We start from the raw sequence: 17172 nt of genomic DNA on the forward strand, positions 1-17172 counted from the left end.
CCCTTTTGTGTCTGTCATCATTGAATATCATTGAGATATAGTTTTTTATAAAAAAAAAAATTAATTTGTTTTTATTTTAATTTTAACATTTTAGTAATTTTGTATTTTGTCATTTTTAAACTTACATTTTTTTTTCAGTACAGTTGTATATGCAAATACGTTTTAATTGTTTTATATTATTTCGGTTAATGTTAATTTTATTCCAGGTAACCAGTTTTTTAAGATATAGTTTTAGTTTTGGTAACCTAAAAGAACCCTGGAGTCTGGATCATATTTGTCTTTTATAATATCCATTGTTTTTATGTATTAACTTGCAGGATTCTGTAGAGGGCGTGATATCTTAAGAATCCCTTCAGAATTTTATTGGACGGCCGAAGTCACGTGAGTGTGTTGAGTTCCGGTTTCTCCGCTCAATCATATTTTATTTATCTTACGGTAGGTAATGTGGTATTATTCCTGTCGGTTTATTTTATCCCCCGGTTTCACAGACAAGGCTTGAGGCTAGTCCCACAAATGCATATCTGGGCTGGTTTACTTAAAGAAACTTGCACTGACATCTCTTAAAATATGTGAGTGTTTTGTCTGAAGATGCACACTAACGTTAGTTAGTTTCTAAGGCTCTAAATGTCTTAATTGAACTATGGCCTAATCCTGGTTTAACCTCAACCCTGTCTGTGCTATCAGGCCTGTATGTTTACAAAACAGTCTATACAGATACAACAACCTTAGAGATACTGATTATTGGAGATTTTAAGATTGTTCTGTGAAAATAAACTCGGTTGCATATTCAGGATGGTTGCTGTGGATTAGTTAGTTTACTACATATCACGTGACTCTATTATCGGACAGACTAATGTTGTTTTAACGATAAATCAATCAAGAAAAAACCCTTGGTTTACTGCTGCCCTTGACAGAAGTGTGTTTTCAGTATTCGCATAATATTATAGTATTTATTAATATTTTGAATTAGCTTTTGTTTTTATATTTCAGTTTTCATTTTAATGTAAACGTTCTAGTAGTTTCATGTTTTTTTCATTTTGTTTTTGTTTACTTTTTTTATTTAATTTATTTCAGCATTATTTCAATTAACTAAAACATTTTAGATATTATTTGTCTTTTTTTAACTTTTTTTTTTTAGTTTCTGTACGACTCGTTAAATTTCTTTTAATGTGTAAAGTCAAAGTATTTTGTGCTTAACTAGTCACCTTTTTAAGTTTTCAGCATTTGAATTTTTGCCTTTACTAGTTTATTTAAAAAAAAAAAAAAAGGTTTTGGATGGAGAAATACTTTTTAAAATACAAATATTTTATGCTGTCTTGGAATGTGAGGTATAAAAGAGTTATACCGATCATATAGAATAAAACAATTTCATGTTATTCTTCAAAATATTGTTTAGAGTTTACAGTTGTTGCTGTCTTCTATGTAAACCGCATGTTAAACATACCCACACTGAAGTTCAGCAGTGTTTTCAGAGAAGGCTGCCGTGTTACTTTCAGATAAAGATGTTGGGCTGAGTTTTAATAAATGTGAATTGATATATGCATATCTCTGCATTTGTGTACAGAGACAAATGGAGCGTGTGTTAGGTTTAGGCGTTGGGCCATTGGCAGCTGGGACTGTGGGGCTGCTGATTTTGCTGAAAGTGATCCAGAGATTGAGACACAAGCAGAATCTACAGGATAAAGTGGTGGTGATCACTGGAGCCAGTTCAGGCCTGGGCAAAGGTTACAAGAACATAAACTCACTTATAACTCACTGCTGATCAAAATGTCTTATCAATGACATTTGACTGTAGATATTACATCCTTGTTTGTTTTAATATTCTCCATCTGTCTTTTGTTCCTCAGAGTGTGCACGGGTTTTCCATGCGGCAGGGGCCCGACTGATCCTGTGCGGACGGGACCAGAAGAGACTGCAGGACGTTGTGGAGGAGCTCAGAAACACAACCAATGGAAAGATACAGGTGAAAACATACAATCAAGTCTCTTACTCGCCTCTTCAGATTTTGCAGGCAAAATGATGTTATCTCTTAAGCCTAATTAAATCTTTAAAACATAAATTTATGAGAAAGATGTGTTATTTGCACCATGCAAAAAAGTGTACATGTATCCAAACATACTTAGGTCCAGTCTCTTACCTGGGTTTATTACTCACTTTTTCAGACTTACTCTCCCTGCACGGTCACCTTTGACCTCTCCAGCACATCTCTGGTGTCCAGCGCCGCCGAGGAGATTCTGAAGTGCCACGGTCACGTCGATGTCCTCATCAACAATGCAGGCATTAGTTACCGTGGCAACATCCTGGACACCCATGTATCAGTTCAGCGAGATGTCATGGAGACTAACTACTTCGGTCCTGTTGCTCTTACACACGGTTAGTGGAGTATTAAAAAACAGTATTAATCTGTAATATTATTACAACTTAAAATGACTGTTTTTTTATTTTAATATAGTTTAAAATATAATTTATCGAGTCAAAGCTGAATTTTCAGCATCATTACTCCAGTCTTCAGTGTCACATGATCCTTCAGAAATCATTCTAATAATATGCAGATTTGGTGCTTAAGAAATGTTTCTTATGTTGAAAATAGTTGTGCTGCTTAATATTTTTGTGGAAACTGTGATATATTTTTTTTCAGGATTCTACAACTGATAGAAAGTTAAAAAAACTAGTATATTAGCATCTTTACTGTCACTTTTGATCAATTTCATGTGTCATTGCTGAATATTAATTTCTTTAAAAACAAACAAAAACATACTGACACCCAACTTTTGACTAATAGTGTATGTATATTAATGTAAAAATTATATTAAATGTGAAAAAATGCTAAATTATAGTCCTATATAATGTAAATTATATCATACATGACATTGTGTAGATTTTTATTATAACTAAAATGATTTTTTTGTTCCCTCCAGCCCTCCTGCCTTCGATGGTCGACAGACGCAGTGGACATATTGTTGTCATCAGCAGTGTGCAGGGAAAGATCTCCATACCGTACAGATCTGCGTGTGAGTATATATTCACAAAAGAAGCTGTTCAAATGAGGGAATTCATGAATAAACACAGCATTATATTTGATTGAGTACCTTGCTTGCAAATCTGAAATGTTTTCTGTCAGATTCTGCATCTAAGCACGCGACGCAGGCCTACTTTGACTGTTTGAGGGCAGAGGTCGACAGGTTCGGCCTGCAGGTGTCTGTCATCAGCCCTGGTTACATCAGAACAAACCTGTCCATCAATGCAGTCACGGGGGACGGCTCGAAATATGGAGGTGAGGGCATGCTGTTCTTGTCAACTCTGAGTATCATAAATATATATATTTTAATATTTAATCATATGCTTCTTTTTGTTCTTTTGGATCTAGTAATGGACAAAACCACAGCGAAGGGGTCGGATCCAGTGGACGTGGCGCGTGCTGTTCTGAAAGCTGTCTGTCACAAACAGAAAGACGTGGTTTTGGCTGGGCTGCTGCCTACTGCAGCCGTTTATCTGCGTACACTGTGGCCCGCTCTCTACTTCAGACTGATGGCTTCACGGGCCGTGAAAGAACAGAGAGTGAAGGAGGAATAAGAGAAAACAGTATTAAAGCAACACTATGTAACTTTTTCTGTGTTCAAAAATTAGCAAAACGTATATAATGAGCGAGTACATCATAAATTCATCTACCAAATCACTACGGTACATTTAATATAATAAGTGATTTATCTTCAGACTATTGTAGCCTGTTTGGGTCGTCACTGCTGCGGAGTAACAAATACCTGCGTGTATCGCCATAGACATAAGGTGCGTCACAAAATGCGTACTTATGCACTATTCTGTGACGTTTAAATACCTGGATGACTGAAGGTTTCAGAGCTAAAAAGTCTCATTTTAATGTCTAAAAGGAAATGTATTTAATAAATATTAAGGTTAAAAATGGATTCAGTTGCTCGAATCATCTCTGATCTTTGAAAAACACAACAGCAAGATGACCAGTCTTTAGATAAGCAGAACAAACATTTATCATTCAAGAACCAGATTAGATCCATTTATATCAGGGTTTCTGCTGGTCTTAAACATGCAAAATGACAATATTGTCTTTACATTTATTCACTTCATTTTGATACATTTCTCAGAAAGACTTTACATTTTTGAATCTATCTTGATTTTTGTGTGTGTAAAATTAATTAAGAAGTAATGGAGATCGGTTGGAAGTTACATTTTTGTAAACTTTGAAGTGCTAATAATACAATTCATACACGTCATCGTGTTCTCCTTTAGACATTTAGATTTGGATAGCATACTAACACGTGTTCCCTTCAGTTTATTCCTTAAATGTTCTTGAAAAAATAAAGACTTACATTTACCTTCATAAAACGTGCAGAAACCGCATTATATTGTACTAGATTAAATAGTTTGTTAATTTATTGATTAATTATTAACCCTAATTTATTAATAACTGACTCTTCCACTCCATGCACCCTGTTAGACTTGGCAAATTTTCATGTCGCCTTTTGCCTACAGTTATAAATCAAGTCACATTTCTCTTTATAGTTCCCTTTTGGCTATCAGTGATTGATTATCATCATAATGTTCAGGTGCCTCTTATTCAAACAGGAAGTTGAAATAATCTGAAAGCTCTCATCTGCCTTCTGCCCCAATTAGATGTTACTTGAAAAATTTCCATGGCAACAGAGAACAATAAAAACCGACGTGGAGTCACTGCAAGGACCACATCGTGATAATCTGATTATGACAGATGTTAATGACTCATGAGATGCACCAAACATATGCAGCTCTCAAAACCCGGGAGATGAATGTGCATGATGAAACGGTTGTGCTTCAGAGGGAAAGGCAGTTTCTAAACTGCGCATTAACTGACATCTCCTGAGAACCAGGGAAAAGATGCTTTCTGATTTTCTTTTTTTTTGTCATTACATTGGTTGGATCATAAGAAACAAATGGAGAAAAATCATTTTTGAAAAAAATATATTTTATTATTTTATTCTATCTCATTTGTAGAGCACGCCAGTACCATTATTTAAAAAAGAAAAAAAAGAAAAAGGCACTTATAGGCAAAAAAAATTTTTTTCATTCACCAGTTTTTAGATTTCAGGCTATTTTTTGCCAAACTTTATACAAAGATAATTTTCAACTATGTTATGATAGATATAACAGAATGATTTGATATATTTTACTTTATGCAATGTGTGTAAAATGTCCATAAATTGATATTCCTATTCTATACAATGTATCTATACATTGCATCTAATTTGCATATTAATGAGTTCTTGGGGCAAACCTTAATAAAAAAGGTGTAGTGGGAGTAATAACTCGGCAAAATTTTCAAAAGAATATCTCATATTTCACAGGAATACTGATCTATTATTTCTTCCCCTATTGACTTGTTGTGTTTCCCCAAAATGCCTGATTAACATGATGTTTGTCCTGGTGTCCTCTACAGAAGACGTGTGTGACAATTATGCCGTTTCGTAACAAAAAGTCTATTCCGATTCAAAACCCCATTACATTTCTGAGATGTTCGTTTACGGCAAACAACTTGAAAATTAGCCAGATTTAAAGGATAATTACAAAACATTATCATATTTCCCTAAGAATGTTAAATTTGATCATTCTGTCAATATCAGTCATATCTAATCACCAAGGAGAGGGAGTGTTTATGATCAAACCTCCAAACATTTGATATCTCTAAAAAGCCCGGAATGTGAAAACTGTGTCATGTATGCTCTCAGAGATATTCACTAAAATATGTCCTCTACTGAGGACAGAAGTCTATGCCTGGGTCCCAGGAGGACACAGAGGGAGATTTTTCTTCAAGAAACTTACCGATGGGCCATGATGTTGATCCAAATCAAAACTCTCCATTTGCAATTTCCATGCAACAATTTAGTACCGAACAAAAACTTTTTTTTTAAAAAATGGACTTTGCAATGCCAACCCTGTTGATTTTTGTCTCCAAATACGGTTGATACTGGAAATCGGGCAGAATTTTCTGTCACAGCAATATTATTTAAATGGTGTTTAAACAGTTAATCTAAACACAATGAAAATTACTGCCTCACTCATTCCTTCACTTCCACCAATTCACATGCAGCTCCAAACTTGCAGGTTTAAATAGGTGTCCATGTGCATGAAATATGTATTTTGCCCGATTCTTCTTCCACAAGTTTACTTTAAGATGCGTTAAGATCAGTTCCAGTTTCATATTCTCAGTTTTAAGCCTACAGTTTTCTATAATTAACATCATAGAGTTTTATAATGCCTCAGCACTAAAAAAAAAAAAAAACCATTCCAATCCCCTTAAAATTCTGCTCTAGCTAAATGTGATCTGTGACAAGCATATGTTGAAACTGATTTTTTTAAACGTGACATATGGACTCACCTTCTGACCTGAGAGCAACACAGACATGAATTACAGTAGAATTCCCTCACATGACCTAAACACAAACTTGGTCTTTGTGTTTAAGCATTAATGTTAAATCAATCTTAAAATTAATCTTGAATTAAGCATTATTTCTTTATGCAGTGTCACTTCTAGGACATTCTAAAGCAAGCAGTTTTTTGAATGAATATGAACAATCTTTTAAAAGGTCAAAAAAAATGCAATTTTTAAGAAACACTTACAGTAACCATCCAACTGAAATGTCAAATGTCAATGTCAAGACTGACCCCAATTTCACCCTACCTTTTTCCCTTTGAATATACTGTTTCAAATATTATACACTCCAGTATGGCAAAAAAACATATCAGAAGACTCATTTTAGCTCCACAGGCTGGGGTCATAAAAACATCATAAACAAGTGTGAACATTATTTAACATTGCTCCGTTCATATAAAATACCATCTGACACTAAAACTTTCACAATGTTGTCTTACGCAAACTGTTAAGCGATTGTCATTCAATTAAACTGGTTTATCTGCTAATTCAAGGAATAGTAATAACCAAAAAAAAAAAAAAAAAAAGCTTAAGTAACAGCATGGGTCTGGAACACAAGTAAATAACAAAATATTAATATATGGGTGAACTATTCATTTCAGATGAATTTACATTTACTGCACATATTTTGTTCATTTTTCATTACTTCATAAGAGGAACTGGATTTATACTAATCCATTTACTCTCACATTCAGTCCTTTGTTTCCACTGATTCGGTTACAATCTTGCTGATTTGTAAAGGTTTCCATGTGAATGAAATATGTGCTATTTTGTCCAATTCTTTTTTTTACAAGTTTACCCTTCAGATTACTTATGAGTTACGCATTTCCGTTTGAACTCTAGTTTCCTTTGAAACCCAATAACACAGAATATATGGCTCTAGGACAACATGAGGAATTGACAAAATTGTAATTTTAGGGGGTGAAGTGAACTATCCATTTCAGATGAGTTCACCTTTTCTGCTCACCTTTCATATTTACTTTTCATTACTTCATACAGAGAACCGGATTTAAACTGATCCATTACAAACCACGGCTTGTAAAACCAATCTACCTGCAAGATCTGCATGAAGGCTAAAACTCAGACAGAATCTGAGCCCTTGAGGGTCAAATGAAGGTTGTCAGAGATGCCAGTAAGGTTAAATCTCCTACTGTTTAATGAAAAGGTGACGCACCAAAGGCAGGGTACGGTCAAACTACACAGAGGGAGGAAAGAGAGGATTCAAAGGTCATTCTTAAAACATGATCCGTCTGTCTGTCCAGCACACGTTCAGTCCGACAGGTCACCGCCCGGGTGCGGAAGCTCCGTGTGGGTGGCAGGTGACGTTCTGGGAGGGCTGCCAGGACAAAGGAAGGGGCTGGACAGAGGCAGGGAAGGGGGGCTCAAGTGCACTGGTGATATCACTTTTAAAGTACAGAGAAAAGGGAAAGATTCATTCAGAACTATAAGCTCCCCCCCAACCCTTCCTCTCTTACATCCATACATCCGTCAATCTGTCCAATGTTTAACCGATTGAAAGCAAAATTCTGAAAAAGCGTAACAGAGAGAGTGTCATGTCTCTCGCCGCCTCTGTTTGTTTTTCGATCACTCTCTCCGTCGGTCCATCCATTTGTTTTGTTTGGTGTGTATGTGTGTATCTGCCAGTGTCGGGTGTTTATTAGTGCTTCTCACCTCCCTGCTGTGTGTTTGTACGCGTATATCAGTATCTGTATGCGTGTGTGTGCACATGTGCCATAGCGCTCATACAGCGTACAGTTCATAGATCTTCTTGGCACAGTACGCAAGGGCCGCCAACGCTATCGTGTTGTGCAGTCTCTTTCTGTGCACGTCGTCCCGTCGAACCAGAACCACCGGCGAGGAGGAGGTGAGCGTGTGCAGCGGCAGCCGCGAGAGCTTCTGACTGTCGTACTCCACCTGGTATTTGCAGCAGGGGTCGAACTGCCAGGAGATGCCGTAGAGCGCGGCGCAGGCCAGGCTCAGAGTGCCAGCAGGGAGCGCCACATAACGGGAGTATTCGGTGGGAAGGGCGAGCGGCGTCAGGAGGCACGCGGCCCCTGCCAGAACGGCGGTTTTGTGCAGGCAGTTCCCCACGGCCACCCAGCGGGCCGTCTCGTCTCCGATGCGCGTGGGTTCGATTACGATGTAGCGGTACTGCGCCTCCAGAGCCTGCTCCAGCTCGTACTCGAACTGCTCCTGTGCATTCTCGCCGTTGTAGATCTCGTGGACGATGTAACACTCCGCCGCCGCCATCACTCCCCTAAAGAGAAAGATAAAAAGTGAGAATTCGTCAACTTGAATTAATCCTATCCCATTTCAGATTGTGAAAGTTCTGTTTATAAACCTAAGGCTGATGATACATGAGGCAATTTTTTGAGCAATTTTGCCGGGCAACTTTTTTTGAGCAATGTTGCTTGGACACTTTCATGTTTAATGTTTATCTGGAAACTTTAGATCGGTCATGGGCCCTGTCTCTCATCTGGTTGCCTGTTGGCAGCAACATTGCTCAAAAAGTTGACCCCCTTCTGTATAAAAACATGGCAGTAGTGTCCGTGACGTCACCCATAGTTTTCTGAAGAGCGTTTTTGAAGCCTAAAGTGGGCGGAGCCGGCCGTCGCAATCTTGGCAGCACGTCACTGAGCGTCACTAGCGGATAATCGAAAATGGGCAAAGAGTCGGGAGCTGGATGCTGAAACCACTCCCACCTAGCTCAACGGCAGTGTCAGCAGCGGCAATCCACCTGTCACTCAAGTGACCACGCCCTTAATTATGCAGAACTTTAAGGCTTAATATAATTTAAACGGATGAGTTTTAAAAAAATTAATCTCCCCTCACAGTTGTCATGAAGGGCAAATTTAGCTATATAGACCAAAACCACTTTTTGTACCAGGCTGTAAACCAAGCGGCAACCTCCCGCTCTCTCTTGTAAAGCCAACAAGGAAGTGACTAAAACTTCAATTCATCGACTGGAGGCTGGCTCCAAAAGGGAGTCAATCCCATAGTAGTTTCGCATACCCAGACCTTCAGACTGACGGCTAAAGGTCTGGAATTCTGGAACATTAAAGAACGCGACAAACACGTCTCGTGGAAATCCTGTAGAATTCAACCAATCCGATGGCGACTTCAACAATCTGGAAGTGTTTCCACATTTGTGTCCCATATGCATCAGACGTTTAGCCAACAGTCAGTGGGTGTCCCGTCTGAGGCTGAGACTAATCCCATAGACTTCCCATGTTAAAATATCTTTTTGCCCATTTTCGATGATCCGGGAGTGACACGTGGTGACTTTGAGCTTCAAAAACTTCAGAAATTTACAGGTGACGTCATGGACACTACGTCCATGTTTTTATACAGTCTATGCTGTAAACATTTTTTTTCTGCTGTAAAGTTGAGCATTTTAACACGGCACTGACTCCCTTTTGGAGCCAGCCTCAAGCAGGCAGTCGATAAATTGCAGTTTTAGTCACTTCCGTATAGGATGCATCGATCCGATACTCAGGATCGACAGGCTCCGATACTGGCATTTTCTGCCGGATTGGGTATTGGTCAGACGAATCGATCCAAATCCGATATTGTGCTTATACTATTCTGTATTATTGTTAAGCCTCACGAAATCACAAACACATTATAAAGCACCATAAAGTCAAAGTCCAAGTGTTCTGAAGCTGTTCCATAGTTCAGTGTGAGGTACAGGTGAATATTTAAGTCATTACATTCAAGTTCATGTAAACTCTTCTCTCCGTTGCGGCTGTCTGTCATCCTTTATTCAGCAATCAAAATGTGTGTCGCGTTTGGTTTCGACAGTCAAGACAATGAAAATAGTAAATATACTATTGCACAGATTTAATAAACTACGCACCAGTAGCTTTTCTTTTTGTGCTTTGAACTTCTCTATGCGGAGCTGCGTGCCTGTCCGGGTTGCCAGATTTTCATAAGAAAACCCGCCCAATCGCGTTTCGAGGGGGTCTCCAGTTAAAATTGGCATTCCAGGGGATAAATATCATGTTATTGGAGTCGCTTCAACCAGCGGACAACAGTGTTGAAGTATCCCAAATCCACAGGAAAACCGCGGACTTGGCAATACTGGCGCCTGTGACTCTGTGTTTCTTCAAGCGCATCATTCTGCGCATAGGATGCGTTCTGTATTGGAGCTTTTCTTCTTATATAATACTTTTGCGCAATGAAAGATTATTTATAGCATTTCTTGTTCTGTCCTATAAGGCTATTAATAAACTAATGTATAGCACAGTAATGGAGGCAGCAACATGTGATAGATAGGATTCCTCTATCTGTAGATGTTGCTGCCTTCATTACTGTGCTATACATTTAAAAGAAATGTCTTTTAATTTTATAGTTTATATTTATATATAAATACATTTACTTGTTTTCATTAATGTATTTTACAACAATACAGAGAGCAATGTGTAACATTTTACCAGATTTAGTCCTACACTTATTCACTTTTATTTGTTCCCCCCTAAATTTGTATAAAATTGTGCATTCTGTGTGATTTTTCTAGAATAAATTTGCTGCTAAATTATCCACTAACCTAATTTATAATAGTAATTTTTTCATAGATTATTATAAATATTTTCATTTGTTATTTTTCATTAAAATGAAATTGTCTTTATTTAGTAGATTGTGTTTAACACACAAAAGAGTGACAATCAGGTCAACACAGAGAAGTATAGAAACTCTACACCGATTTAAAAAAGAAAAAACTGTTCTGGTATCAGATTGGATCGGAATCGGCTGATACTCAGAAGTTTCTGGATCGGATCTGAAAAAATGGTATCGTTGCATCCCTACTTCCGTGTTGGTTCACGAGAGAGACTGGAAGGTTGCCGCTTGGTTGCCACGTGTATCATCAGCCTAAACGCTGCAATCTGATACACATGTTCATTTACATGCATCACATGCAGTCTAAACAAAACCCAGTTGGTGTATTCAGAATTGTCGAAAACCAGCGTGAAAATATCAAAGAAGCTACTGTAAAAAATTTGTAAACACGTATTTACTAGTCTTCAGTCTGCTCCACTGACCAGTTCACAAGATGTAAATAAAAAACGCACACATTCATTAGATGTAAAACCTATGTAAACATACGCATCATGGCACTGTGCATGTGCACAAGGTATTTTTGAATGTGACTGAGAAGCATTTATTTTTTTCCTGTTTATCAGATCATTTCAGGTGTACATCGAAAACCACAGTTATAATGTCACTGGAGCTACCGAGAGTATAACTGTTGTAAATAAACATTCAGTCTCCTGCTCATGTCCATGAGACATACCTAAACAAATTAAAGTATTACTGAATCAGATTGAGAAAACAATTATATTCTATGCATAATTTCTTCATATCGATGATTTATTATTTCATGATTATTTCAGATCTACACCACCCCCTTCCAAACTGAAATTTTATTCAGACTGAGCTCTATCAGACATTCACATGAAGCCTCTTCAGTCCAGCTGAACCAACAACGTGTTTATCTGGTTGCATGTAAATAATGAGATTTACTGTGAGGAAAAACAGTAATTTCATAAAACAGTTTGATGGTTTAACAGATAACTTAAGACCAGCCAGCATCTCTTCAGATGGGATTGCATATTTTTGTGCCTTTTATTTTTAAGTGGAATTTTGAAAGTATTTAAAAGTATTTTAAAATGACCGTATAGAGTACAACACGTCCGCGTGCTCTGGTCTTTATTAGACACGGCCGGTCTCGCGCTATCTAGATCAGCCAGAGCATCTGCGGCCTGAGTTCACACACAACGAGAAACTTTTGAGCTGATGTCATAGAAGTGTAAAGACTGACGGGAGATGTTCATGTGTGCAATGAAAGACCCTTAGCTTAGATAACAAATCTTGTTATTTTAAAATGGCCATTATTTTAGAAAATACTGAGCTACTAAACAAATCGATAGACAAGTGAGACCGCCTTTTGCAACGGTTACAATAAATTTAACGCATACTGTCAGTTTAACAAGCAGTGTTAAACGACCCATTTTTTATTTACTTATTATTATTTTTTTTATTTTTTTTGGTGGGGTACAATTTCTTCCTGTTTTCAAGATATCTGCGCGAAACACTAAAGTTAGTATAAAAACTATAAATGCCTGCTAACTGTACACATCTCCTTGAGACTCGCTGTCACGCGCTATTTTAACTTGTTCCTCTCGTGTAACACATACCGCAAAAAAACACGAGTGATCAATGTCGAGATTTCAGATGGAACTGCCATAAAAAATACATATTTGCTGGTCTCTGCACTGCTAATCAGTTGAGAGACCCCAGAGTTAGTAAGCTAATCAAAACAACACATGAGCTCTATTCAAACAATGTTTTTTTTTTAGTGTTTGCGGCTCCACAAAACCCCAAAAGATCTAGTATTTTAAGGATACTAAACTAACGTAAATTTTGCATAACGCCTAAAAATGATGAAATAATGACAGGTTTTCGTCTAACTGACCTCTCTCTGTTGACTGGGACACCTCGCCTCCTTCCCAGCGACGCCATCTTGAAAGTGCAACGGACAAGACTTGACGCAAAGCCCTTTGCGGTGCAATGTGGGTAATGAAGTTCTCTGCTACTGCCTCTATTGATTCTAAAAGATCTCGAAAGTCTCGAAGAGACTACAAATCCCGTGAACCAGTTTAGTTGGGGACCCTACCACCTGAACAGAACGTGGAACGATATTAATATTCGCTTAGCTTTGTTAAAGACTGTAGTTTTTATTATTTGCAACACATTCTTTCGTACAACAGACCGGTAATTGATTTTGATTACGGTTTAATCCTTCAGGTTAAATAATTTAGGCTTGTGCTTTTGAATAGCGGAGGTGACCAATCGAAAGCAAGGACAACACTATGGGGCTTTTAGTAGGGCGAACCATTCCCAAAGCGAATGCAAGCATTGCACAATGTGGTCTGAAAAAATTATTTGACTGTTTTGTAGCGTGTCCAAAACTTTCTGACATGTTATGAAGGTGGATGCGATCAACAAGACACTCACCCATAATGTGTTCGGTCCTCGCACGGAGCCCACGGAGCTGGTGCACACGGAGGTGAGGTGGGGGAGAGCCGTGTTACAACAACTTCACGGTGCTCGGTAACACGTGCAGGGTAACACGCTCTCGTCTAACCCCAGTAGTGATGGATTGCATAAACTAATAATTTGATATCTGTGCATATTTTTCAGGAAGGAAACCATGTTAATTATAGTCAACTAAAAACATATTCGTTACTTGAAATAAAGTAAACGTTAACTGAAATAAAATATGAATTTTGTTGCGAGGACATTTTAGTTTAACTTGTACAAAAATAGCTAAGAGCTGAAATACAAAATAACAATTATAATAAAACATAATCTTCTTTTTTTTGTGAAAAACAAAATAACTAAAATTTCAAAATAAAAATGATAATGTATCTCCATATATGATACTTAAATGAAACTGAAGGGAACTAAAAACAAAGCTTTCTGGAATCATTTATCCTAACCTCTAAAAGTGTTCAAATTCCTTTAGAATAAAATTTAGATTGTACAGAAGAAAAAAAACATTAAATATTAATGGAAAACATATTTTAAAAATAGCTTTTATTACAAAGTCACTGTACTAAAAAAACATTCACTGTTCAGCTATTTAAAGGGACAGTTCACTGAAAAATGAAAATTGTCATTATTTACTCACCCTCATGTCATTTAAACCCAACTTTTTTGTGTTTTAAAAAAAAATGATACTTCTTACTGTACCCCAACAGTCTTCAAAATATCTTTATCTAATCATTTGTGCTCGACGGAAAAATGTCATGGGTTTGGAACAACATGATGGTGAATAAATGCACTGTTTATGAAATGCTAAAATTATTTTTTTAATTATACACAAGTGTACACAAAATGATAATGCATCATACTCATAGACATAAACACACATAAACCAAGTTTTATCTTATTTTTTATTCAAAATCATTAATAGTAATATTAAGAGTACATAAGTGTGTAAAAACAGATGAATTTCAGGCATCTTTAGTCTGTTACGACACAAATTGACATAACAGAGCCCAGTTGTTTTACTTGAAAAAGATAACCTTCATTATCATCACCAGGAATACAATGGTCATCAATGGTGTCAGCACAGCACATGGCATGATGGTCTGCTCCGTGTGCTGCCTACCCTGCAAACAACCTTGCTTAGATCGTGCTTAAGGCAATTCATCAACTGACTTTTAATAAGACCCCTGGGAATTTTGGGAGTAACTAACAAACACTGACATTCATACACTCATATTTGGTTATTCGACACACACACACACACATCCAACCATATGTAACAGAATCCTCTAAGCAGAGGTGCTTTATATTGTTTTTATAAAGTGTGCATCCTGAGAGGTTCAGCCCTGTGAATATATGGGCAGGCGATTGTCTCCGGAGTCTGAGCTCTTCACTGGCCACAGAATACACAGATACACACATGCAGAAGCACAAGATCAGCCTAGAACATGCACAGAATGAAAGTGTCACTTCTGACAGGATGGTTAGACTGTGATGCCCCTAAAACTCCACGCCAGGCTGAGTGTGCACGTTCTGTGCATGTGGTAACACAAGTACGTGTGTGTGTTTCTCTCGTGAGCACCACTAAATCTGAAGGCGTAGGGCCAGAGAGGCATATGGAGTCTAACATCACTCTTATCATCATATCAAACGGTTCATATTTTGAGTTCATAATGGGTGTCGCGATCCTCTCACTTCTCTGGATTGTCTTGAAAAGTCTGCTCGACTCACTGGGAAACTAACCCCCCTCACAGTCCACACTCTCATCTTTCCCAAGAAAAGCGTTTTGTAGTCTCAGATCTCTCCGCATTCACTCGCAAAACAAAAAAACGAATCGCTTTCTTTTGTGGAGTTTCAAGACCAGTCAGACAGATTAGGGAATCCCAAAAGATATCCATCCCACCCAATCCCAAATCGTCCTATTAGAATGGAGCTCGTCCCCATCTCTGGCTCTCAGTGGAGGACGTGCTCCAGGTAATGGGGGTGAGGGTTTTCTTTGACGTATTTCTGGATGTACCAGCAGGTCAAATGGGCTTTCAGGTCCTCCTCCACCACAAAGTCCATTGCAGCCTAGCAAAAACAACCACAAACTATATTTTAAAGCACAACAACCAACAATGTAATAGCATCATGTATAATATGTCGATATGTATTATTAAGTATATATGTTCACACTGGTCTCGAGTAACCTTCTACGACCTTAGCGAGGTGTTTGGCAATCTCTCGTCCCCGGTAAGCTTCAGGAACCTCGGTGTGCTGCAGATCCACGGTCTTCTTCCCCACATACTCATACAGCAGAACAGCCCTGTCATGGGAACCTTCAATACAGATGCAAATACACAAGTCAGGGTACAGTAAACAAAGTTATTCATGAGCGTGAAGAACTGCTCAGTCAAACAGGATGCATGTCTGTGCTTTGTTTTTCGTTTGCACCGTCGTAAACGAGCGCTTTCCGGGTAAATAGTCGTGGGTTGGGTTCATGTAATTTCTGTGAATACAAACGCTTTATTTTTCATGTGAAAACCCGCAAGAAATAAACGCAAGTCTGTTCCTGTTCCTCCGCTGTTGCTGGGTTTCACCATAATGACAGAAACGTAACGATAAGGCCATGGGTGTTTGCTTTGCACCGACAGAAAGATGATGGAACAGGAAGTAGCCTAAAACAAAGTCTGCATGGGATGGCTAGCGGGGTAAGCTAGCAACTTAGTAACTGATTCAGTCAGAGAAGAAAACAAGGCTTGCGTTAGAGCAGATGCACAACCGTGGCTAGTGACAGGCGAGGTTTACTGCGGCTCCGCGCATCAAAACAAAACTAAAACCGCAGCATTCATCGGACGAGTGCGACTCATTAAACGCTTGTCAAAAAGCTAACGTTACTACAACCCAGAAAGATAAGAAGCTGATGCTGGAAAAAAATAGTTCCGTTCGTTCCAACGAAACAACTAGTTAATGTCATATTAAGTTAACTCGCGAAAAGCATGTAACGATATTTAGGTACTATATAACGTTAACTACGACCCGTTTTTATCAGATAACACGTTGAGAAGCGAGGTGTAATAAACAAAAGGCGGATTTTGCAGGCGAGCGCACGGTGGTGTGTCCTCCTCCCCCCGCGACCACCACCTCGGTTTATCTGACGCATTACTGACCGTTCAGTCGGATGCTGAATTGTCGTCTTTTCTTGTCGTGCTCCACTCGGAGAGGAGCGTTGAGCTCGAGGACGTTCATCTGTGCAGCCTGGGCCATAACGACTGCTCTGGGGGAGCTGTGTGTCAGTGCGCCACGGCTGAGTCGACTGCGACGAGAGGCGCATTCATGCCTCGCCGAGGTAAGGACGAACATCTGATCCTGCGAAAACACGCCGTCCACGGAAATCAGCTGTGAAGTCACGTGCCCTCCGCTGACCAATGAGGACGGATGCGTTGTTTTGATGCGCGCGCTCTCTTTAAAAAGAGCTTGCTATGCGGCCGCCAGGTGGAGATCAACGTTTGCTGTTCAGTTTTTCTTTATGAGCCATATTAGGCACGTTAGGAATTTATTTAATGAACTAGTAGAATATATTGCAAAGATATTTTAGAGAAAAAAATAGAAGCTTGTTTTCTCTATTCTTATGTACTGCCTAACCAAAATCAAAATAATATCATTTATGGTGATGCATTTAGTTAACTAATTGCTTGTAACTG

The 17172-nt window shown here is 38.4% G+C and overlaps 3 protein-coding genes across 5 annotated transcripts; 1 reads left to right on the forward strand and 2 right to left on the reverse strand.

Moving 5' to 3' along the window:
• Positions 1 to 334: 334 nt before the first annotated feature.
• On the forward strand, positions 335 to 3923 carry LOC109057025 (dehydrogenase/reductase SDR family member 7B-like). 2 transcript variants are annotated; one of them, XM_042726928.1, is made up of 7 exons: positions 335 to 435; positions 1565 to 1724; positions 1848 to 1963; positions 2163 to 2373; positions 2919 to 3011; positions 3122 to 3274; positions 3368 to 3923. In XM_042726928.1, the coding sequence occupies exons 2-7, from the start codon at positions 1571 to 1573 to the stop codon at positions 3571 to 3573; spliced, it is 933 nt and encodes a 310-aa protein (XP_042582862.1). In that variant the 5' UTR covers positions 335 to 435; positions 1565 to 1570; the 3' UTR covers positions 3574 to 3923. The 2 variants fall into 2 exon arrangements, with proteins under 2 accessions (XP_042582862.1, XP_042582865.1); XM_042726931.1 differs by lacking the exon at positions 335 to 435 and adding an exon at positions 438 to 569.
• A 3649-nt stretch (positions 3924 to 7572) lies between these two features.
• Positions 7573 to 13599, reverse strand: LOC109057035 (transmembrane protein 11, mitochondrial-like). 2 transcript variants are annotated; one of them, XM_042726950.1, is made up of 2 exons: positions 13454 to 13599; positions 7573 to 8696 (listed from the first exon to the last, which is right to left on the reverse strand). In XM_042726950.1, exon 2 carries the CDS (start codon positions 8687 to 8689, stop codon positions 8180 to 8182), a length of 510 nt encoding a protein of 169 aa, XP_042582884.1. In that variant the 5' UTR covers positions 8690 to 8696; positions 13454 to 13599; the 3' UTR covers positions 7573 to 8179. The 2 variants fall into 2 exon arrangements, with proteins under 2 accessions (XP_042582884.1, XP_042582875.1); XM_042726941.1 differs by lacking the exon at positions 13454 to 13599 and adding an exon at positions 12912 to 13065.
• A 777-nt stretch (positions 13600 to 14376) lies between these two features.
• Positions 14377 to 16883, reverse strand: LOC109057059 (protein NATD1-like). The gene is made up of 3 exons (XM_019074256.2): positions 16639 to 16883; positions 15689 to 15807; positions 14377 to 15559 (listed from the first exon to the last, which is right to left on the reverse strand). The coding sequence occupies exons 1-3, from the start codon at positions 16829 to 16831 to the stop codon at positions 15443 to 15445; spliced, it is 429 nt and encodes a 142-aa protein (XP_018929801.2). The 5' UTR covers positions 16832 to 16883; the 3' UTR covers positions 14377 to 15442.
• Between the last annotated feature and the right edge of the window lie 289 nt (positions 16884 to 17172).

This window comes from Cyprinus carpio, chromosome A3, assembly GCF_018340385.1.
Source record: "Cyprinus carpio isolate SPL01 chromosome A3, ASM1834038v1, whole genome shotgun sequence".
Taxonomy (NCBI): domain Eukaryota; kingdom Metazoa; phylum Chordata; class Actinopteri; order Cypriniformes; family Cyprinidae; genus Cyprinus; species Cyprinus carpio.